This window comes from Crassostrea angulata, chromosome 10 (genome assembly GCF_025612915.1).
Source record: "Crassostrea angulata isolate pt1a10 chromosome 10, ASM2561291v2, whole genome shotgun sequence".
Lineage (NCBI taxonomy): Eukaryota > Metazoa > Mollusca > Bivalvia > Ostreida > Ostreidae > Magallana > Magallana angulata.
In genome coordinates, this window is record NC_069120.1 from 42,662,909 (window position 1) to 42,688,520 (window position 25,612).

At 33.6% G+C, this 25,612-nt stretch overlaps 1 protein-coding gene and 1 pseudogene across 1 annotated transcript; both read left to right on the top strand.

Annotated features, from left to right (window-relative positions):
• Window positions 1-1,892: 1,892 nt before the first annotated feature.
• LOC128165352 (uncharacterized) lies at window positions 1,893-20,302 on the top strand. Its single transcript, XM_052829767.1, has 10 exons — window positions 1,893-2,022; window positions 11,183-11,761; window positions 13,140-13,205; window positions 13,609-13,730; window positions 16,799-16,973; window positions 17,472-17,569; window positions 17,683-17,790; window positions 18,048-18,083; window positions 19,062-19,163; window positions 19,269-20,302. Exons 1-10 carry the CDS (start codon window positions 2,013-2,015, stop codon window positions 19,569-19,571), a joined length of 1,599 nt encoding a protein of 532 aa, XP_052685727.1. The 5' UTR covers window positions 1,893-2,012; the 3' UTR covers window positions 19,572-20,302.
• Window positions 20,303-23,007: 2,705 nt separating this feature from the next.
• LOC128165349 (uncharacterized) lies at window positions 23,008-25,612 on the top strand (annotated as a pseudogene).

Genomic DNA, 25,612 nt, shown 5'->3' on the forward strand with positions numbered 1-25,612 from the left:
TCAATGACTATGTGAATGACTAAAATTGATTTTTTTTTCATTTCATTCAGGCAATCAATCATTGACTGGTTTCATCTCATTTTTAAAAATTTATAAACATGTCTCAGGAGATGAACTTTTTGTGAACTACTAGCAATGTCTTCAGAATATTGATGCTATGTCCCCCAGAATGAAGCGTATGATCTTGCAGAAACCTTATACTTGTTTTTTTTATTTCATCCAACTCAGACTATAAAAAAACCTAATCAGTGCCATTCTGCTAAACTTGTCGGGAACTGTTTAATTTAATCCAAAATGTACAATACGTCACGTGGTTTATAGGTTGCAACCATGATACTAAATGAAGTTTATCTCCCTTTTTATTTTATCATAAGAAAAAGAAAACCAATCATTGGAAATCAAAGTCTATAAAGTTCAAATCATTAACCCGCGACTAAGAATTGGTCCAATAAGGATGTGTGTGTATAATTCTAGATAATGACAGATATGGAATATTTTATCTTCAAAAAATAAACCCCTTCTATAAGTAATGCATGTATATCTATTAGTAACAGGTTCTGTACACTCATCCTGGATTGGTCTACATTCAATTGTATACTATGACTCCATAGAACCAGTGATTTGGACATTGCATGAATATAATATCCTGGATATGAATATAATTATCATAATTATGTAATCATTTTAAGCACCACCTTTCTATAACTTATGATGGCATCACTGTACATAACTCGTGTTCAAACCATCAGTTCTACATCATAAATAGGGCCAATGGAAAGTCTTCATAAGAACAGAGGGGGTAAATCCAGCATAAGCGTTGATATCAAAAATGTATTTTGATTAAAACTATTAAATACACTAGATTGGATACGTATATGATAAAGATTTTAAATCGAATTATTAAATACATTCAACACTTGTCAGCATTCTGCTACAATAGTCGTTTGTGTTTTGAATAATAAAACATCAAATAAAATACCAATAATTACTAAGAGGGACTAACATTGGGGTCCATGTGATCCACAGCGTTGTAAAATTGCGGTTAACTGTACCCTTCTTTAAAACGAAGTACTTCGGGTAGAATATTTATTCACAACAACAGAAAAAATTACATGCAAGAAAATCTGAGACGGGGTTATAATCTTGTTTCATTGCGATTGCTGTTTCAATACATCCATATCATGTGACAAACTGACAATAGGCATTATGAAGCCTATCAACACAATACCTCCAATCAAAGGATTTTTTCAGATGCTCTTTTGCAATCTCGTTATCTACCTAAAAATACCAAAGCCCTGAAACCATGTTCATTACTGTGTTCAGAGGCAATATATATGTTATCAGAATTATCAGGGTAGTGAAATCACGGGAAGAAAAATCAATCATATCTCCTCTCTCTGTCAGTTGATGCTCATTCTGCTGGTAATAAAGCAGAATTTGTGTTTAAAGTGAGATAAACTTAACTCTCTACTAGACAAACTTTATCGGAATGTGGTTACATTGTATGACCTAATTTGTTACTGTATTAATGTGCAAAAATAAACCAAAGTTGATGTTTAATGATGCAAATAAGGCTTTTCCAGATACTACACATGTCATATTACTTTTCCGTTTTATTAGTTAAATGGCTGACAATGTAAAGAGTCCAAGTTATACAGAACCAAGGAATTAATACACAGTATAAACTACAAACAAAACTGGACGTCTCTCAGAAGCTTTTCCTTTTCTTTTTTTTGGTTTTAATTGGTGTTAAGCATGTGGTAATCAAGAACTGAATTACTTTTGAGCACCTATATACGAGCATGATTTTTTATGTTTGTCATACATGTATACTAATCAGCAATTGACATCTATATATTCCAGACCTGCTAGTCGTGAAAGTAGTTCTACTTTCAACAGATCTCAGTAGCAGGCGTATAGGATACAGATCAATACGCCTGCCTGAACGGTTGTTCGTTTTTTCTTCTGGAATCAATAGCACGAAATGGAGATTTGTTAATACTAGTTTTAGGATGGAAGAAGGTAAGACAAATATTCCGATGCTTCATTAATCTTCGATGATTCTTATCTGAATTCTGCAAATCTTCTAGTTCATCGAAAATGATTGTCTGCATTCACTTTTTACACGCAGTTGGTACTTGTATTTTCAATATAGGCTCAACTTATTTCGATAGATTTCTTTTTCTTTTTTTGACAACTGATTCAAAGATTACTTAATGTTTTAGTGGCAATGTTTACTTAAAGAATAGTATCAACATCTGTTATGATATAATAACTCAAAATGTTTGTCTTTGGTTCACAAATTATATAAATCTTTTTATTGTTTCTCTTCAAATTGTCATTTTTAAGACTACGTAATTTTGTAATTTGAGTTAATAAGGTAAAAAATCATCATCTTGTAGTTTCATTATTCCATTAGACGTTTCATTTTTATTTACCTTATTTTAATTTTTTATTTTTTTTGTAATTTCGGGATTTTTTAACCATTATTTATTAATATGACGTCAACCTTTTAGATCAATGGAAGACAATAGGGGGGGGGGGGAATAAAAATTCAAATAAGACCGTTTATTTCATATCATCTAAAAATATACGATGTTAGAACATTTCTTAACGATTTATTCTCACAAAACTTTAGGTGTTCCATCGCTGTAATAAAGTAGAAAAAAAAATAATCCTAATCTTCTGATCTGTATTGATTTCGTCTATAGCAAGGGGAATAGACCATTACCTGAATTTTTCTTGTAGTGATTATTTTTTAAATGTTCAATATTCTTTTTTATCTTTATATTAATCAAACTTCGTTCAAGAATCATTTCACTGAACGATATTTTCTCTCGTTGCCTGTATAGGAATCAAAGGATTCTTATTCGATTGAATTGACTGTGTCTATCATGTGTATATATAGCAAACACAGTACTTGGCACATATATGAAGCTGATGATAAGAAACGAAGAGAACGAATTGCTTCTATGATATTCAAGAAGTACATTTCGTTTAAACATCTAAAACTTGAATGCCGAAAAAAAAAACACTGTAAAGAAACTTTATTTTAATAATATATATTTTTTAATAACGATACGTCTGAATTCAGGAAAAGAAACTTATTACGTCCAAAACAAGATTACACTTCATCATATAAAGAATCTCTAGGGGGAAAATGATATTCTACACAACTATAAGACAAATACGAATAAGTTGAATCCCTGAAACTCAGTTACCGTCAGGAAATGCCTGCTGCTGATTGCAAATCTAAACAGAATCCCAGTGGAAAACCTTTCTTCAATGATTACGATGGACTTTTTTAATATTCTGGGAACAAAGACGCCTGTATACGAAGTTTACTGATTTACTATTCTTTTCTCGCTTCATATTTTTCTTTTCGCATCCTGCACGGATGGATAATCAATATTAATCAAATTTCGTTCAAGAATCTTTGATAAAAGATCCCTCAATATTGGGAGGCTTACAATATTAAATTCTTTTGTGGTGGAAAAATCGTATCATATTTTATCTTTGATTAAAATATAATTCTTTTTAAAAATAAAAATTTGATTGCGTATAAACTTTGTACATTTAGGAACTTTCCAGTCACTGTAATACGAAATTGAAAATCTTTAATGTTGCTAATTAAACGTCACTTCTCACAATCGGTCAAAATTAGTAAAAAAAATGTTTCAAGTTCGGTTTCACTTAACCTTGAAATTTCGCTGGACTTTAAGAGGGCTCGTGGCCACTTTTAAGCATATAAGAAGAGTTCTTTACAAAGACATTAGGAAAATACTCATATTTTAAAGTTAAATCATATGGAATTTTTCTTTACTATATAATAATTTAGAGCTAAGCAAATCATTTTTTAAAAAATTCAAGCTAAATCTAATGGTTAATTTGTTGACAATACGGATTCATTAAAAGTAAAACAATATAAAAAAATCATTTTTTTTTTAAATCGCATTATTCTATGATGCTATGATATCTTTATAAAATTGAGTCCGTATGTAGTCGATTTTTTTTCAATCCGTTTAAAAACTCGTTTCTAGTATAGTTTATATATACATGTACCTTCGTCTTTCGATTGATGTCTCTAGCCGTGGCTGTGTCTATCGAATGTTGTGAGAAGTGAGTTGGGACAGCACGGGACATGTCTCTAGGTTACATGACACCGACATTCTGCATCTGAAGTCTTTACTGCCAAGTTGTACAAGATACGTGTCTGTTTATCGACTCTAATTGAAGTTATATGAAATTGTTTTGAAGCCCCTGGGTATTCTTTATGGAATATTATGCAAAACGTTGCATCTTGCTATTGATTTGTAATTTTGAAACGATTTCTCTTCATCCCAGAGTATCTCGATTAATTACCTATTAACCTATTAACCTTTTTTTCTGTTATTTCTCATGTTCAAAACATTTGGTTTATCTGTTATGCAAGCTTTTCCTAGGATAGGGTATAAAACATATACTGGTATCTTTTCACGCTGTATTATAAGATATGATTTAATTGACTATCAGTTGAAAAAATTAATTAGCATATAACTGGTAATAGTCTTTTATGTTACATGTACATCTTTTAAATTCACCCATATATCTGATCCCTTGCGTGAAAATTGTGACATAAATGATGGTAATTTTGCAAACATAAGTGCTATTTTTTTTTGGTTAAACTTTCATGTTAAATACTGAAACCTGATTGGTTAAGACGCAGTTAATAATATTTACTATTACCCTCAGCGTTAGCAACGCACTTGGCAACGGGTAACATTAAAAAATGTTACATGCGCGAAAATTATGCGCGTACGGTTCGCTGTAGAATTCACGTTATTCCTATATAAAAGCAGTAAAATTTTCTTAAAATTTTTAAAAAAGACATTCAGTATAACAAAATAAATAGTGCCTGTTTGGGAGGATAACAGTTGAAATTGACACCCCTCGAAAACCATTGTCAACCTCCGCTTCGCGTCGGTTGACAATGGTTTTCTCGGGATGTCAATTTCAACTGTTACCCTCCCAAACAGGCACTATTTATATAATGCTAAATTCTTTATATCCTGTTGAACCAGTCTTTCTTCAGACCTATTTTTTAAAAGATTTATTCCCATTACTATTTTTAAAAAATATTGTCTTGCGGTGTGGTTTCCTGAAAAAGTATTGAAAGAACTTTCTTTTGCATTATCCTTTATTATGACTAGGCTGATTTGTACGCGCCAACCTAAGCCACTAATAATCGGTCCCTTTATACAGAGGGAAAGGACGAGTGCAATAATATTTTCTCTTTTTATCATTAATAATCGTTCCCTTTATACAGAGGGAAAGGACGAGTGCAATAATATTTTATCTCTTTATATTATTACTGCCACATCTCGAAAATTGTGCCTATTTTTATATTTTTAACATTATTTTATCAGCAACGCCATTATTTCGACTTTTTTTATACAGCACCATTAACAGATATGAATCCAGTACGCAATTTATTAATCTAAAATTGCTCGTTTTTTATGAATGGAAAATAATTTGAAATAGTGCTGTTGTGTGATAATCTTATATTGCTTCAATTGTTAGCTTCTCCAATTTAGTCAATGAGAAGTAAAAGCTTTTCATTACGCAACGACAATTAATGCTCTTTGTAATGATAAGAAACTTGATGCTGTATGCAATGTTATTTCGCCACCTTGTAACTCATGCCCTTCTACACTTGCATTTGAACAGTTTTGAACGCTGACAATGAGGGCGCAAGGGGCGAAAAAAAAACGGGGTCGAATATTTCCCAGAATACAGTATTGTGCGGGCACAAAAATTTTATCTTGGTTTAACTGTACAAACACAAACATTTTCAGTTTGTCTTATCCTGTAAACATTGATGGTATTTGTATAGTATGTCATACTGTCAATTACAATGCCAAAACAGAATCTACCTCTTTAAGCGCAAAGATATATAATTTAAATAATTGTTAATTAAAATAGTCATTTCATTTGATAATAATATAAATTTGTTTGTATATTTGCACCAGAGATATTAATGGTGGGGTGTAAAATTTAGATCCAAACTTTGATTTGGAGTTGAACTAATGTTCAATCTCTTAAGGCCGTAACGCAAATACAGCTCATTGCTTTAGTATGAATAATTATAGATAAGGTTCTGTGTTAGTTTACTCATTCGTGTATAATGGCAATCGTATGGGTAAATAGGCACCCGCTCATAAATTAAACACTGTGGAAATCATTTGTTTTCATTCTACAGATCGAAGAAAATGAATTATTACATTATGTATTCTGCGGCAATGGTATTTTACCTTTCATTTTTACATGCAGCGTGATTAAGCAATCATTTTTAAGCACAAAAAATGAAACACCAGGGGTTATGAAGACTAGTTTATTGCTAATTAGAGGATGAAACAAAAAAAATGTGTTCAGAACATTTAAAATCAATGTAGACGGAAAATGCTATAATGCAATAATCAGATATTTTAGAACAGCTGATATGATACGACTGTCACAATAAAATATTTTTTTCATTTATTTGTTTGAAAGTTTATCCGTTTAACTCTTGATTTAGAGTGTATTAGATATTTTGATTTATAATCATTTATGTAAAATGTGATTTCAAATTTCTTTATGATATATAACGATTCCGAATATCTGTGAATGGTATCATCAATACATACCTTTTATGCATGTTATGATTATAACTACACGAGATGGATAAGTGATGTATTTTTTTTTTACCAGTTTCCTAATTCGACTCACTTAATGAAAGGAATTTTACCCCTTTTCACTGGTCAGCTTATGTTTTGGCTGTCAAATCATTAACGTCAGCAATTAAAGTCCCTTATACTAATTTATTGCGCTGGTTGGAAGTTTTCCTAACAAAAAATGTGGCGAACATTCCGAAACGGTTTACCAATACGAGCTCTAAAAATTTCGATTGCCCTTTTACAGCGTACGTCTTATTCCTTTTGAAATTTTCAATGATTTATCCTTCAGTCCAGAAGATAAAATATGAAATTAAAGAAACTAACAAAAACGTGTTTTTGGTTGAGTATAAGACGACATAAACGTGTTGCAAGAATCTTTGTTCATGTCCGTTTTTATATAAAGAAATAATTTTTCAGAAAGAAAAAAACTCTGAATGTTTTCATCTAATGAGATTTTATATGATTCCTTTTAAAATGTTCAACGGTCTATTTTTTGCTTCTGTTGAGATCACATAAAACTAGTTTCTTATCTGAAAACTCCGAGATGTGAAGCGATAATTACAACAACAAAAAACGCATTTTCATTTTTTAGGTCCCTCGCAGTTTGACAGACCTCAGACCTACAAATCTATAGTTTTCTCAAGCAGAGTATTTTGTCTCTGTCAATTATTTTGGTTTTATTTGCGTTTGTTTAGTGGTGGCAATTATCCTTGAAGGTTTCATTTTACTGGCAGGTCCAGGGGGAGCTCTAAATCGCGTGTCGGTTCTGTTCCTGTGCTAAAAGTACTCCACCTTCCCACGTCCTCGAGTTGGTCTGACCAAAACTAAGTTCCTCAATACTTTAAATTTGGCTGAATATTGATATACGATTCCTTGAGAAATTGTTCCATTTTTTACAGTTACCATTTCGGTTTACCCTTGTCAAGCACGAAATTGGATTTTTGCAGATTCCAATTTAACAAATCGTTGTGTTGGTTACTTACGACTAGTCGATAAAAAGAAAACATAATATAATTTGGTTTTACATCAGTGATCTTATTTTAAAAAAATTAAAAATCATACTGTACGTAACATAAGAAAAGGTGATAAATAATTTTAATCTGTCAGTGTATTACTAGTATATTCAGTATGGCTAAATTTTTATAGAAAACTGACTACAAAGCCATTATGATTGACAAGATTTGTTCTGTTTTATTAAAATGTCTTATTGAACATTCATGTTCGAAAGTAAGCATGCATTATATCGTTCATCTTAAATATCAACATATCAAAGAAATTGTCGGGTTAATTCATTGGATTTATGTATATCGTCAAAAAAAAAAACGTGATAACACCCAAGTAAAAATATCTTCGTAAAAGAAGTTGGCACCGTCGCAAATGTGAAATTATCAGCTGAGGAATACAATATTTTAAAAGCTTGATATTATCTCTGTTTCGCTGTGACTGCTTCTTATTTTCTTGGACACAACAATGTTGATGGATGGTGTTAGATGATTTTCTTATGTGTCCCCGGTTGAGCAGTTTGACAGAGTCCTGATTTAGGACCAATTATTGAGACACGCTAAAACGGACCAGAATATAAATCGCCCATCAGCATGGAAGGAGATGAAGTAAAAACAACGAAGTTTAGGTGTTTATTATGAATGCCTCCAATATAGGCGACCATTACTACCAATGAAGTTCTTTGCCAATTGCAAGGAAAGAGTGATTTTCTAGATACAAGAATGTTATACAACAGGCACATAGAGAAAATGGCAAGATTGTTTTGTCAAGAATCGTACCTAATTATCAGAGTAGTTTACGTCTGACGGATGTTAAGGTCTGTGAACAACATATAACTAAATCAACTTTAATGAAAATCGGTCATGCCTGACTTTACATCAAGCTAAAAGGGATTCTGTACAAATTGGTCTACAAAAATTCCGTGATTCATTTGTGAATTGTGTTTGTTCAATTTAAAAAAAAGGGAGGTGTCTTCATTTGAAAAAAAATCAACAGTAATCATGAAAAAACGTTTTTAAGTTTTTATCTATTCATTTTTTTGTGTCCTCTTTTTCAACGAATGGCCACTTGGCTTCATCTTTGTAGCTACACATATTTTACATAGAGCCATGATGACATGAAAGGTCAACAACTATCAAAACGTTCTGATGATCTTTGACTTTTTCTTTACCCAACCAATCAAACTGGCAACCTTATAAAACTTGTTCCTTTTAAAACAACTGACCAGACCAACGTCTAATGAAGAAGGCGGAGTCATACCGTAAATGACGCTCTGTCTGATGTACATGTAGCAAACGTTTTATTATACTGATACAACGCCTGTCCTGGCAAAAAAAAACCTGCTCAAAGCATTTCCAGTATCTCAGCCTAAAACTTGGAAATATCTCGTTTGAAATGTACATTTAGGAGAACATATTATAGAAGGGATATTGTGCAAATTTAGAGGTCTGTCTCCATTTAAGCATTCTATCAACCCCGAGGCTTTTTTATGATCATGAATCCCTCGCTGTACATGATTAATACATCTGATCGGACTATATTTTACTTCTTTAAGAGTTGTTGTGGCTTTCATGGTTCTTCTAATGAAAGCCTATTCAGTGTAATGAAACTTGCACAAGTTCATTACCCAAAGACTATAAGACTTGATAAATATAATTACTGGAGGTGAAGTCAGACACCAGCAATAGTATCTCAGAAATGGCCGGAAACCACGACAGCGGAGCCCTCTTACGTACACATCCATTAAACCGTGTTATTAATTAACAAAGGAAATGTTATATTCATGCGGGATTACAATTTCGCCGATATTTGAAATAAGCTTGGAATAAAAACGGCGGGAGATGAGTGGGGCTCTAGTTAATTGCTGTGGATGACCAGGCTTAATCGTCTTATACAGACTTTGATATTCCATCCTTGTTCGGAATCAATAACGCCTTGTGCTCCTGTCCATTGCATGACATTGTTTGTCAGTTCATAACAAAAGCAGTGTTAGTCTGACCATGGGGTTATAGTTTGTATCACGTGGTGATTCGTAAATGATATCGCGAGATTTACCATCATCGTCACATCAGAAACCTATTATATGTCACTATTTTCTATTTCGTACAAAATGTAATAAAACATTATTAAATACACAGACCTTAAAAAATGTCATACAACTCATTTGCACAATATAGATATAACATTAAAGAAAAAGTTGCTCGAGATTTTACGGAAAAAAAATTCATGTTCGATGTTCTGATTTTTGCATTAGTAATTGATGTTGTAGCATATTTTTGTTCTTGCTATCTTGAGTTTTATGATTGCCATCGAAAATGTTAATTTTCATGAAGCAATATTCTCGAACGTTGTTTCGGTAGTTTGGTTTATCATACTTTCGTACTCTCTCAACTTCGATAATTCCATATAAATCGCTTGTGCATTTGAAGATTCGAACTATAATTCTCAATTTACATTCTGATTCAACTAATCGGGCAATGAATAAATATATATGCAAATAGAAGTTGGGAACCAATTTACAAATTTTGTTCTAACCTTGAGAACAAGAAAAAACCAACTGGAATAGAATTCATAAGAAAACAAGGAATAGCTTCAAGTTATAATTGCAGACGATTGGCCTGTGTACTTTTCCCATCAACAGGGTCATTTTATTATTCTAGAAGAAACCGTTGCTTATTTCTAATTTTCCGTTTTCCTGAGCACAATCTTTTTGCTTCATGGCGTTACACAGTCAGATACGATTTAATGAATCCCTCCTCAGATTCTCATTTTCCTGTCAACTTAACTTATATCTCTTTATAATAGCAATATCGATTCTAGTATTCTTGTTATATTTTAATATGTTTCGCTTTTGAGTCTTGCAATGATTTTCAACTGCAATAAATTTCCTCAAGATATCATATTTTATACCCACAGTCTTTTCAATGATATCGAAAGCGATATTTCTTAATACAATTGATAAAAATAAAGTCTTCAATGCTTTGGTCGTTACGGTTCCTTTCAGCATCGTGCAATTGGTTTTCCCGAGTATTGCAATTAGAAAAGAGTTCAATAAAAACAATGAAAAATTTAGCGAATAGAGTTTTTTGTAAAAAGGTTGCGTTCATTATTAAAATTAAAGTTGCGCGTTTTGTGCGGATTTTCAATATATCGACCAAGAGGAGATAAGCTGTTATATGTACATCTAGAAATGGTTTCAAATTGTATCTTAATCCTTCGCCATCGGCGTTTGCAGTTGTCTTATTCAGAGCTACATTGACTTCTATTCATCTCGGCAGAATAATCATTCAGTATTATAGCATGTTGCTCTTCTTACCGCAAATGTTTTGTAAGCGTTCAATCCAATATAAAATACCGGTTGAAGCTTTAAACCCTTGAAGTACATGTTTAGCAATTAATGAGTAATACAACTCACAGATGTATAACTATTGTCTGAGCTAATTTCTATACTATTCATGCATTGACTGACATAACTATTTATTTTATAGATCACGAATCATTGGTTAAGTCCGATTTTACGGGAGTGTGTGAAGAGAACTCTTGTATTAGCCATTATGATTCGGACGATGCGTCTTTCGTTGACTGTATCCACTTCGATCCTCCTGAAGACTCGTTAACGCCGACTGAGAGTGTTGAAGTGGACATTTTTTACACGGCTCCGCCATTAAAGGATCTTTATCGATATCACATCTTTTTCTCCCATTCTCTAGGGGACTCAAAGTGGATTTCCGGTCTCGTTCATCGCCTAGAGTCTGAACCGTACAGTTACAAATGCCATTACAATGACAGTGTAACCCAGACCAAGCAAAACGTCCACCAGACCCTGATGAGTGCAGTGATTTTAAGTGAGAGGGTCGTAATTGTACTTTCACCCAGCTATGTCAAATCAAACTGGAACGAGTTTCAAGAATTACTTCAGAACCTGACCACGTGTAGCCTTTATCAACAGCGCATGCTCGTGGTGCTCTTGAAAGACTGCAATATACCAGACCACCTCCAGCCTTTGGGGTTTCTCGATGCAAGAGAATGCGATTTCTTCGATTGTCTGGTCCGCCATCTGAGGAGCGGTAATTTGATTTACATTCCGATTTGATTTACATTTAACATGCTAATAAATATATCGTAGTTTTTTTTCCATCGCTTTACATTGGCTATTTTTTCAATCCACCATACAATAAAAGTAACTTAAAGCTTACAGATAAGCTTCCTCTCAAATCTGCATTGGGGGGTTTTATTTCTGTTAAATACCATTTTCTGAAAGCTATCTATAGCATTGATTTTCTTAAATTTTGCGACTGTAAGAATTTCCAGTTAGACGGATCAAATCCGAGAATCAATGCGAATTCTGATCTGTTTTCTGCAATTCAGACGCACTGTCAAATGAGTGTACTTGTAGTACGGTATATTGTTAAGATTTTATAGACCTGCAGATAAAACTGCATTCGGAAGTGCAAAAGTGCATATCGGAATTAATCGGAATTAATCAATACCTTGTTATTGTGGTTACTGAGTGTAATATACAAACATTAAACATTTCTTGTGTCCATCGTCGGTGTGTCGAAATAAGTTCTATTTTTTTTCTTAGAAATGTACTTTGAAGTATATATTGCCAATAATTTTGCACCGGTAAATAAGATATATTCGCTCAAATTTTATTATAATGGTAAGTGTGCATGAATTTCATCGTCTTGCGTGCTAACCTTCATTGCTTGTCATTTGGTCATTTGATCATCAGGGAAATTCAATTTTCCTATTCTATATTCCATGCACGGAATTCATCAGTCTTAGCAATCACCTACAAAATGATATCCTATAATATGTATTCGCTGGTGTTGCTGCTAATAATCTTTAGTAATATGAATATTCTCTTGATAGTTTAGTAAGTCTGTAGTACATATTTATGAGCAAGGAGGCTGTTGGTCAACAGATAATCCATCAGTTTATATCTTATATTTTAGGATATAATGTTGAAAGCAATAAACTATCCTATAGTTATAAATCAATCAAAATATTTTAGCATTAAAATTTGAATATCATACTAATGTATATTTTTATACAGTCTGGCCCCGCCGTCACAAAAATTTTCAAATAACTCAACTCAGTCCTCAACTTTTAAGTTTAAAGAAAAGTGCATAAATTTGAGGTCAAAACTCAGATTTGAGGCTGCATGAGTACTAGTATTGACTTGAGGAAAGTTGTTGACGGTGAGGTCTGAGAGCTGTTCTTCTTAGGAATATTAATATAGACTAAAACTGGCCACGACCATCAAGTCCTCTTTAGCATCAGAAACGTACTGTCTCTCCACAAATGTGTGCTTTGAAATAGAATTTGGTATAAGTGATAACACCAGATTTTATTTCTAAATAGTAAGTACACGTTTTATTTATGGAAAGACAAAACACACAACTTTCTAAGCCCTTAATCCAGGTGTACCTCTTCTTTCAGAGAGATTACCAAGAAGCAGCGAATCCTTCTCCAGCGAGATGTCCAGTTTACTGTATCGACCGGCATGTTTGTATCCCATTCAATTTGTGCCGATTGTTAGATAAACGATCTTGTTTTTTAGAATCAAGTTGTCGCTCACTCAATTACTGTCCAGAGAGACACTTTCGCGCTATTAGCATCACTGTTCTCGTGATTAAACTGAATAATCAAATCAAATATTAATCGAAAGCAAGGTCGCTGCGGTGCGATGACAAATTTGATAATAAATTGTTGTAAAAAGGTTCAACAAAAACATCTTATTAAAAAATATAAGCATTGTAGAGTTCTTGTAAGTTAGTTGTTCACCATCAAAATATATTTGTACGTAACGAACTAGCTACAAGTAACTCATCCTCAAAACAGTATTTTTACAAAATTCATTAATTTCTGCTTATTATGACACGCCTTGTTATCTATGATCTTTCTACAGCTGTGGGCAACGGGCAGGTATTGAGTACGGCCCACATCTCGTTCTGTGGGGCCTGGAACGCCCATCTACGGTACACCGAGGACGACGACGTGCCTACCTCACTCTGTTGCCATGGCATCGGGGTAATCTTACTCGTGTGATCATTTTAATCTACAAGTACAAGGGTGCTAATCTACGTCATCACCGGGATGACGTAAACATACACAGTCGGCCATTTTCTCTCGGTTCGAATAAGAGGTAAGGTTGTTTTGTACCCAGAGACTAAATACTTATTAAATACACCACTCTTACGGAATTACATTAGACCCACTCTATTATGCTAAAACTGTATAACTTTCCAAACTGCGGTCATTTCTGAAAACACCTCGCATTTATCCAAATGTATGCCGAGGTAACGTTAACGCACTTGCACTATCGTACATTCAATTCACACATTATATGCATGTTTTACAAATTATAAAACATTTTTTTTAACAAAACTTATTATTAGCGGTCTTTTAGCCATTAATGAATTCATCTAGTCAATTTCAATCTATAATTTGATATTGTTGACATCATTTGATGCTATTACTAATATCTTGATAACGTTAACACGTCCATTTTTCAATGATAACGTTCACACTTTACTTATAATAACGTGTTTTCTTATTTTATCAATCTTATAATTATATACTTTTTATTTATAGGTGAAGATGGTTAAACGTAAAAGTCGATTGTGGCTAAATCACCCAAGATCAACGGCTGCAAAAATAAATTCTAAAAACAAACATATAGTAGAAAATATACCGGTATGTACTAGTGATTCGCCACACAAAAAAAATACTCTGATTTTGCGACGAAAGATAAAAGGGACACCTTCTAAGTCACCTCCTTGTAAAGTATTCAAGCAGCGTTCGACACCATCAAAATCTCCATTTATCAAAAGACTGAAGAAGAATACGATTTTTTATGTACCCCCCTCTGTATCAAAATGTCCGTCGGTTTCATTTAAAATAATTAAAAATGATTTTGATCAAGAATCTCCCGAGCGTCTGATAAAGTTTTGAAGTGTCAAAACAACCAAATAGAAAGTGAAAGCATTGGAGTAAAATGCACAGGGCCTTCTAAGAGTAGGCGTGCTCTGCTTGAGCGGTTTGAAAACAACACCTGTGTTACATGCTTGTACCCAGACATAAATCTTACAAACTTTCTCCCAAATAAATGCCATCCTAATTTCCAGAAGGATTTGGTTTCATTCATATACCGCATGGTTGTAGTATTTTCATTAGCGTACCATTCAACAACTTCCAACCACAGTCTAAATGCAATGTTGTTGATCGTGAATAAACCCTTCTGTACCAACTCGAAAAAAAGAACAAATCTTCTTTCAAGACCATGTTCTTTGAGTTGTTGTAAAACTTTTAAGATCATTGCATGAATATCAGCAGTGTCCACCGAGTCTGAAATACACGTATTGCCTACAGGTATTATGTTTGAATTGTTTTCAAACCGCTCAAGCAGAGCACGCCTATTCTTAGAAGGCCCTAATGCTTTCACTTTCTATTTGGTTGTTTTGACACTTCAAAACTTTATCAGACGACCCGGGAGATTCTTGATCAAAATCATTTTTAATTATTTTAATTTATTTAATTACTTTACAAGGAGGTGATTTAGAAGGTGTCCCTTTTATCTTTCGTCGCAAAATCAGAGTATTGTTTTTGTGTGGCGAATCACTAGTACATACCGGTATATTTTCTACTATAAGTCTGTCCCAAGTTATTGCTTCCATCGCTTTTTGGTGATTTTTGATAAAATTACACATACCTGTGAAAGAAATACAGTTGAAATCGTTAAAAGGGAATATATCCAAGATGTTTTCATTGAACAATTATCCCTTTCCTCTCAGAAAAATTCACAGGAACGAAAACAGATTCCCTACGGAGATTTATAATGGGGAATGTTTACATCTTTTATCCATTCGGAATACACTCGGAATACATCGCGCAATTTTTTAACGTTATCATCCGGGCTTGTTAATGGCTGTTGCAATGCAAAATCTCCGTAGACTTTCAATTTCGGGATGTGTATTGAAACCCGAAGCGGTAGAGGGGTGTTTCAAAACAGATAATCTGGACATTTTTCATATAAGTGGATGAACGTAGTTTGAGCACAAAGGTATTTACTATTATTGAAATATCAAGCAAAAAGTGGTGGAAGCAAAAACTCGGGACAGAGTATACATGTATATGTTTGTTTTTTAGAATTTATTTTTGCAGCCGTTGATCTTGGGTGATTTAGCCACAATCGACTTTTACGTTTAACCATCTTCACCTATAAATAAAAAGTATATAATTATAAGATTGATAGAATAAGAAAACACGTTATTATAAGTAAAGTGTGAACGTTATCATTGTAAAATGGACGTGTTAACGTTATCAAGATAATAGTAATACATCAAATGATGTCAACAATATCAAATTATAGATTGAAATTGACTGGATGAATTCATTAATGGCTAAAAGACCGCTAATAATAAGTTTTGTTAAAAAAAAATGTTTTATAATTTGTAAAACATGCATATAATGTGTAAATTGAATGTACGATAGTGCAAGTGCGTTAACGTTACCTCGGCATACATTTGGATAAATGCGAGGTGTTTTCAGAAATGACCGCAGTTTGGAAAGTTATACAGTTTTAGCATAATAGAGTGGGTCTAGAGTGGTGTATTTAATAAGTATTTAGTCTCTGGGTACAAAACAACCTTACCTCTTATTCGAACCGAGAGAAAATGGCCGACTGTGTATGTTTACGTCATCCCGGTGATGACGTAGATTAGCAGCCTTGAAGTATCCATTTCAAACTGGCTTTCAAATGCAATGAAAGGTTTTCATAGAATTTCAAAACCAATTAGTTTGAGCCAGTACTGTGAAAACGCGAATGTGCAAAAAGGAAATGCTTTGAACGTTTTAATACATCGCGACAGTCCTCCTAAAATCTCTTATCATACACATTTACTTTAAAATATTTATGTAATTTTGTCACTAATAAAAAGCAAAATTGCTAATGTTGGTAAATGAAAAAGCCAATGCTTGTACCTGCAAAATATGTTGTAGGCCTACGTGTATTTTCAAATACAAAATTGTTAACATTAGTCAATATTTACCGAGGAAAGCTGGTAAAAGTATAATTTTTTCAGTTGTTTATGCTTCAGATGAATTATGCTCGCTACATGGAGATCTTGAAGAGTATGACGTCAGTGGGCGGAAGTGACGACTATCGTCTGCTCTTCTCCCTCCGTCCCGTGTTCCTCCTAGCGGCCTCTCTGTTCGTCTGGCTGCTCGTCTTCGTGTTTGTACTTCTCTATATGATGGAGGACTCCAATAAGAGTGAGTGGCATTCTGCTAAATTGAAATAGTATTATTGATCATAGAAATTTCCTATCCGTCGCCTTAATAAGGACCCAGTCAAGTTTTTTTTTTCATTCATATTGAAAATAAGAGGTGGCAAAGAGCTCCAACTTGTTATCATAAAAATTACATGTAAATAAGGAGTCACTATCAAGAATGAATATTGATTGTAAGATATACGTAAACAGAAGTGTATCATATAAGATCATTTTGGTAACCTATATTTAATATTTAAATTAAAATGCTATAAGTAAATCCTTGTGGCAGGTAACTATGTAACTTCTATTGAGAAAAAAAACCCAGAAAGGGACAATGAAGTTATAAATCTATTGATTTTCGCATAATGAATGAATTTACCATAATTGCAATTAATCTCGCCGTTTTATGACAAATTTCATCAATATATATGTTCCTTGCATTTGTCCCGAATTAACAAAGATTTGCCAAGAGTGCTTAACTAGTCGGAACTATTTGTAGGCATATTGTGCTTTCGTCTGGCTGTGTTCGCCATGCCGATGCTGTTTGTCTTCGTGGGCTACTTTCTAAGATGGCGGCGACAGAGAGTTCGGCAAAGGGTAAGACCCTCTCATCAGACATCCCATCAATCATCTCCAGCAATTAGCACGAAGACGTTCTTTTATATATTTCTTCATAATTCTGCATCAATAAAATACAAATAGTATTATAGATTGCCAGGAAAATGGTGTTGAAATGCGTCCCAATAAACGAGGAACTCTTCCAGCTGGAGATGCCTCTTCTGCTCACCGCCACATTGACGCAGACCGGAGTCTTCATTGTATCTTTTCGCCAAAAATAATCCCCAAAACGAAATTGATTTCTGTTTTTATATTTCTTTCAAGAAGAGCCTAACTAGCACAAATTAGTTTCTCTCCTTTTTAATTAGATTTCTTAGCAATGCCTCAAGATATCTCGTTTACTTAGCGTAGCAAGATTAGAGATTAGTTTTTGTCTAGGAAAGCCCCGTTTGAAGACAAATAGGATACAATGACAAGTTCAGGGTTCTCGATTACTTTTTCCTTATCGTTTTGTCAGATTCATTTCGTATATTATTCATTATCTGACTGCATGGTAAGTTAAAAACTTTAATGCAATATTTAGTAGTACAAGTGCATATCTCAAAAACAGGTAGATATTTCCGTGATTGTTTTTATTGATTTTGATTTAATTGATTGACAATAGAAACAGCAATCGCACTAATTTTTAAAATCTTACATTAAACGCACGCTTCTTACATACAAAGAGTATTCAAGGAATTTTATCGGAATTTAAGGATGTAAGTAGCGTGCGTTTGATGTGAGATTTTAAACGATTAGTGCGATTGTTTCTCGACTTGTTGCAATACTGATGTTGTCATAAACAAAATCCCATCGTGTGCCCTGGACCGGTAAATGTCCGAGTAAAAATAAACTGGCGACTTCGAGAGAATAATGACCTAAATCTCCGCTATTTTTAAGACCCATCAACTTGAAATTCGGCATGAGTGTATCTCGGACATTACTTTTCTGAAAAATACATGCAAGTTGCGAGTGTTTTAAAAATTAATTTATTTATTAGGCTTTTGAAGCGAACTGGTAGTTTTTTATCTGGGTCAGAGTTCGACCCCTTTCTTTATTTATTAATGCTAAAACGGGCTTGGCCCCTGTGGGTAAAACTAATATCAGAAAACCGAATGATGCTGAATGCAGTTGTATTAACTTTGATTTAATTACAATGACTAAGACCCCTGTTTACATACTGTAGTCAATCTCAACTAATAAACACGTTGTAAACAATTTTCAATTCTAAGCACGCACGCTTAAAAGGCACATATTTGAAAAAAAAAGTTCGACACACTATAGCATACATGTAAAAGAAGGCGACATTTATATAAAAAAGATTTAAATTTTCTTTGATAACTTATTGCTGTTAAGAGTCTGCTTTAAAGGCGGTAAGCTTTTTTTAAAAGCTAAACTTGTTACATAGTGCCTAGTTTCCTATATAAATACTTTTAGTGCAAACATTTTTGCTCTTTTGGAAAATAATATTTTAATGTTCTGTATATTTTAGGGGATCTCGGAACTATTGCTTCAAGCTTGTACAGATGACGAAGAAAAGAAAATTTCCAAGTTCATTAGCATATACACGTCACGTGAAAACTTTCTATCGCATGTACGTTATTCAAATAATACATAGTAAAATATATTTAATTAATAATAGTATATATAATATATTATAATACAACATTGACTAAAATCGTTACTTTCCTTTTTTCAGGGAACTTTAACGGAGCGTCTCTGTGTGATGCTATCGTCAATCTATCTACACCGGTTTATCATGCACGAACTTCCCATATCGCCACAGCAACGACATACCGACTTCCGGTTGTGTCTCTGTCAATACATCGAACACGTTCTAGACGATTACTTCAAATGCACCAAGTCTGGAATGGAGATAGCGTATATTGTTAAAACATTTCAGGAAAAGTTCAGCTTCCGCGTCCCGGTTGTGAATTCCAAACAAGACACGTGTGTTGATACCGAAAATACTCAAGGAGTCGTCAACTCAATATCAGTTTAGATGGATATTATACTAAAATATGTCATTCCCATTATGCATCGTTTATTCTTGTCAATTAACGGTTATATTTTTTAGTCTTGTGTAAGGTCCTCCATACACCTGGGAAAAGTTCTCCATACAAACCCATTCTTCTTAATTACCCCAAGATAGGATATTTAGCATGTATTCGACTTGAAAATGACCCCAAAAAAATTCAATTAAGGGGGGGGGGGGGGGGGGGGTCAACGTATCAAATTTTACCGATGTTCATGAAAATAAAAAGGCGCTGAAGTATTCGAACTGAGGACGTGTGGGTTGGTAGACCGAAGCAACACCTATTGCCCCACAGAAAAGGACAACAAACTTTGGCGATACAAATTGTTTCACAATGCGCTAAAATCGCCATGTTGTGACCTATTGTCATACAAAGTAGAAGTCACGGGGTATCGAGGATCCTGAATAAAATGAAACACATCCAAAATCAAGCTCAACGTAATGTTATGATCATACGATTTGTGGAATCGTTCTGGATATATATTGCGATATTTCGACATATGTGCTTCGTATCAATTTCTTCCACATTAAGAAGTTTTTCACAATAAAATTGCTGACCTCACTTTTTTTTCCATTTACAAAATCTTGCGCGATCCACTCAATCATTGCTACATGTACAGGCTTAAAGAAAACACGGGGTTGTAAGTATCAAGTCAAGCATCAACCCAATCTTTATTCATTTTTTATCTATTAAAGTTCAGTGATGAAGTTATTTTTTTTTTATCATTTCGCAATGGAACTTGGTACATGTAGATGCCTGCAAAGTTCAAATATTCTAAATACACATGCTTTTAAGGTCGGTTGTCGAAAAATGATCACATTTTTCTTAATACTAAAAAGAAGACTAGTAAAATGTGCATGCAGTACAAAACTATAAATGGACGACAGTCGCCATATTGAATTTATCAAGGGGTGGGGGTGGGCTTTGATTAAAGCAATTAATGTTTTTAACAATTTATCCACTTTGTTCACTAACATATGACAAATTCAAGTCAAAAAATTATCAACCGACATCACATTTTCTGGATATGTGTATATGCCATATAGTAATCACCAACTATGAATTGTTACCATACCGTCAACCTAACCGAAGTCTAAACAGAAAACTAATTGGGTCCATGGATTACTAGCGAGCAATACCTATAAATTGCAGCTACATAACACCCTTGCGAATGTGTTCGGAATGTTTTCTTTATTGTTGCTAAAATACAAAGAAAATGGGGGGTCAGTATCCATCCCTCTAAATTATGGCCTATTTAATTTGACCTTTTCGCACCTAAAATGCAATTTCATCCTGATTAGGATTTGTTGTCAGTATTTTTGATCAAGCATGCAAACTTATTTCTTCAAATATTGTTTTTAATTATGCACAATGTTCACACTGAATAGAGGGATTACGCAAAAAATTTGTAAGAAGCTGCATAAATTTTTGTGTGACCTTTTTGCACTTAAGATAGACAATTTCTATAATAGTTACAATTTGATTTGAAATAAAAACTTTTTGAATATCAAGAATTTTATAAGATTAATCCAGTTTGCCTAGATATGTATTCAGTATCATTTTGACATAATATAACATGGGGGTCAGTGATGTCAAATTTTAGATATAGGGCTTCAAAGGTAAAATTCTCGCAAAATTTGGCTTAAAAAAATTCAGACATGTTCTGACGTCGCGCACGGTGTTGGTGTTAAAATGTCCTTTCAGAGTGCGCGCACAGTATTAGACTATTTTTTTAAAACAGGAAATAGGGAAATATGTAATTTTATATACCAATCTGTTCGAATGCGTGTGGACTTCAATAAAAAATATATTAACATGTAGGATTTTTATTTATATTTGATAAATCGGTGTTAAAACCTTAAAATTTTACTAAAAATGGCATGTAGATAGGTAACACTTTTAAGATACATATCTCAAATAAACTACAATATCTCAGTGAATGTTCATTTTGGGGGGAACATTTTTGGCGGACTAATTACTGTGATGATGTAACAGATATACGTCATAACGTTTTTGACGTAATCAATGCCAGAAATCAACGCCGGGTCAAAGAAATCTCAGAATGAAGATGTAGATGGGTAACAAAACTTGAAAATGGCCACGCCAGGCTCAGGTAAATTACAAAATATAAATTGTGATCCAGGATCTTGCAATGATCTATTGAAGCTTTTTTTAAAATAATATGTATATGCATTGTTGGCAGTAAAACTGTATACATATATCTTCTATTAATTCCTCATTTAAACGCATTTGTTGACAGAAACCGTTATTCAACTATTTTTTTAAAACACGTGTCACAAGAGAGATATTTCACAGTCGAACGTTATGCGCAGCATGGCGATCACAAGTATCATGCTTATAAAAACAATTCTTGGCTATATTTCATAATAATAAAAATCATTATAGAATGTGCATTTTCATAGGTTGTATAACCATTAAAAAGAAGTACATGTGTCCGCAATTTTTTTTAATAGAGACGTATCAAAATGTCAACATGAATGTCACACTTTCATAATAATACATTAAATTGCATTAGCAATGAAAAGAGAAAATAACTTGGACACTTCTATTAAAAAGTGGTGCAAAAAATTCACAAAAATGAATCGCAATTAGAAATGTGCTTTTTCTCCCAAACATTTTGATGCCAAATATACAAACATTACAAATCAAGATCATTGATTTTTACAAATAAAATGATGTCAACATTATATGTCACGGGTACGTAAAATGACGCAAGGGCTCAAAACGTTATGTGTACGGTTTTTTTTCTTCATAAAAACAGTTATAGTGAACATTATAAATACATGTACCTACACGTTATTTTGTGAAAAAAAGTAGCAAAATATATATACTAAGAAAAATAATTTTAAAAATAGGAATAACAATTTAAAAATTAAATTGATGCCAAATATCCATGCAAACCTAGCGAGTCGAATTAATTCATTAATACAAATGAAATAATAACGACATTATTTGCCATAAGTATATGTAAAATGACGCAATGACGTGATGTGACGATGAACATGTATTTTAATTAATTAAACAGGGTCTTTGACTGCTGCACAAAGAATTAAAATTAATAAAGAAAAAAGGAAACAGAGAAGGGTAGAACAGACTCAGGAATGGAGGAGGAGAGTGAAGGAAAAACAGAAAACTGATTCCAACTCCAATATCTTTCCGCCGAAAGGTAAAACGGGTTCACTGCAAGTAAATGGGCAGTAATGATTTCGGTTAAGTGCTAAAACAAAAAAAATTAGATATTTTTGTTCCGCAGAGTATAATACTAATAAAAAACATACATATAGATTCATAAAGTTTAAAATTTGCCGATTTTAATTTTTAAAACAGTAGACTACTGATAAATTTTACAATGAATTTACATCGAATTTCAGAAGAGACAGTCAAAGCTGCGACTCTGAGAAAACGTAAACAGCGCGAAAGAGAACGTATCAAAATAGAAAATAATCAGAACAGAAAGAAAAAAGAAAAGGAAAGTAGATTAAAATTAATTGAACACGAGGAATCAATGCGGAAACGAAAATCGCTTGCACAAAAGAGATGGCGCCAAAAAAACCACAACAGCCAAATTCGGAGCGAAAATACAGAGGACGGTAACCTAAGGTCACCATTTAATAACAAAATGCAAAAATGTCGAGCTGTGAGAAAATTAAAAAGAAATTTACCGACATCCCCGACAAAAAGAGCAGCCACCATTGCGGCCTTTCTAAAAAATGCTAACTCTCCAACTGTTAAATTACTTCAAAATTGCAAAATTATTCCTTCTCCAGAGGAAAAGGAATCAGCTACTCTTCAATTGTCCGTTCTGTGTGACATAAAAGAATCGGTTTCAAAGCTAAAACTTAAACGCTGCGACAAAGCAAGGGAGGCCATGGATTTTCTAACAGCTTCTTTCAGCGGCGAAAATGTTAAAAAATCAAGAGCAAAGTCTTCACTAGCAAAAAAACTTGGTCTTCCGATCCGTAGAATATCAAAAGGGTACGAAGTTCGTACAAAAATCTTACATTCGGAATCATCATCGTTCACTTATACAATGCGAAAAACAAGATCTGATGCTCTGTCTGATGATACCCGAAAACGTGTGTATGATTTTTGGTGTTTGGGTGAAAATTCCCACCCAACTGGAAACAAAAATGACGTGAAAAGGGTTCGAATAGGCCCAAAACAGTATTCATCTCACGTTGTTCATATCTTAGAAAAAACACAAACAGAAATATATGCCGACTTTATTTCAAAAAACCCAGAAATTCGTATTTCTCAAAGACTTTTTGAGGCATGTAAACCCTACTATATTCGCCCAGCTCGTCAAAAGGATCGAGTTACTTGTTGCTGCCGTTATCATCTTGAAATGAAATACGTTTTTAAAGCATGCATGTCATTCAGAAAGACTTATGTTACAGACCCTGTAATATATCATGATATGTATGAAATTAGTAATCAAACTCTTTGTCCTTCTAATTCCGACGGTCTACATAACAAATCATGTTTAGACAGAACTTGCTTGGATTGTGGTGTTCAGAAACTGCACTTGCACCCCGAGGAACTAAGAACTGACGACGCTTCCCCTGATGTTTCTTGGGAGTGTTTTGATTATGTAAACATTAAGTCAAAAAGAGGTGAAACCAAGAAACTGATGCTCGTGAAAAAAGTTACAAAGCCTGCTGAACTTTTCCAATATATGATTAAGCTTCTCGAAAAATTTCCAATGCATAATATGGGGGCTCAATGGCAAGTCCAACAATTGAGAAATTTGGTTCAGAATTTACCTCAAAATCACTGCGTTACGATTCACGACTTTTCCGAAAATTATCGTTGTAGTGAAAGGAACGAAATACAATCAAATTATTTTCAAAAAACGGAAGTCTCCATTCATGTAACCATACTTCACAGGCATGCTATCCTTGAATTAGACGGTTTGGAAAGTACTACGGAAAAACCAGAAATAGTTACTGAACACTTTTATGTCATATCTCCTGATGAGAAGCATGATCAACATTTTACCCATTATTGTCAAAAACTTATTTCTGACTACCTAAAGTCCATTTCGTACGAGGTCAAAACAATGCATGAATTTTGCGATGGTTGTGCTGCACAATATAAAAGTCGCCATTGTTTCGGCGACTTATCAGATTCTCTTTCAGAATTTTGTTATCAAAAGTTAATTAGAAATTTTTTTGAAACCAGCCACGCAAAGGGCCCACAAGATGCAGCAGGAGGATTTTTAAAAAATCAGGCTGATCTTGCCGTCATTAGGGGTACCTGCATCATACAAGATGCGAAAGGCCTCTATTTGTTTGCAAAAGAAAAACTTGAAACTCCCAAGGACTCTACAAATGTTCGAAGAAGGATTTTTGAATATGTAGAAGAAATTCCTAGAGAAAAAGCAAGATTATATAAACCTTTGACGGGAATCAGATCTGTTCATCAGCTCGTGTCAGTTATTTCTGGTGAAAACTACATTCGTCCCCTATCTTGTTACAATTGCGAAGATTGCATTGAGGGCAATTCTGAGCAATGCGATCTCAGTAACAGTTTAGGTAATGCAACACTGATTTATTTCACAAAAGAAGGCTCGGATAATGACACATCAGACCCAGAGAACGAAACATCGGAATCACAAATATTGTCAAATTTAATTACAAAAGACTGTATATTTGCGGTACTTTGTGACGATAATGTAAATGATTATTATGTAATGAAAGCAAGTTCAAAATCAGTTGTTCTACAAAAAGATGACATGGACAGGTGGGGGGCTGCTTACAGAAGAGGTACACAAGTTATCCGGGGCCATTACTTCGAAAAATCTCCTGAAACGCCTTTGAAATACAAATTAATTAAACGCAAACCGGCGATTGTACCTTCCCAATCAGTTTTGTATATCATTTGTGAATCGGGTGATGTTCTTGACAATGACATATTACAAATTTCAGAGGAAGTTCATTTAACAATATTACAAGCCGTGAGTGAATCACATGCTTTTGAACACTGA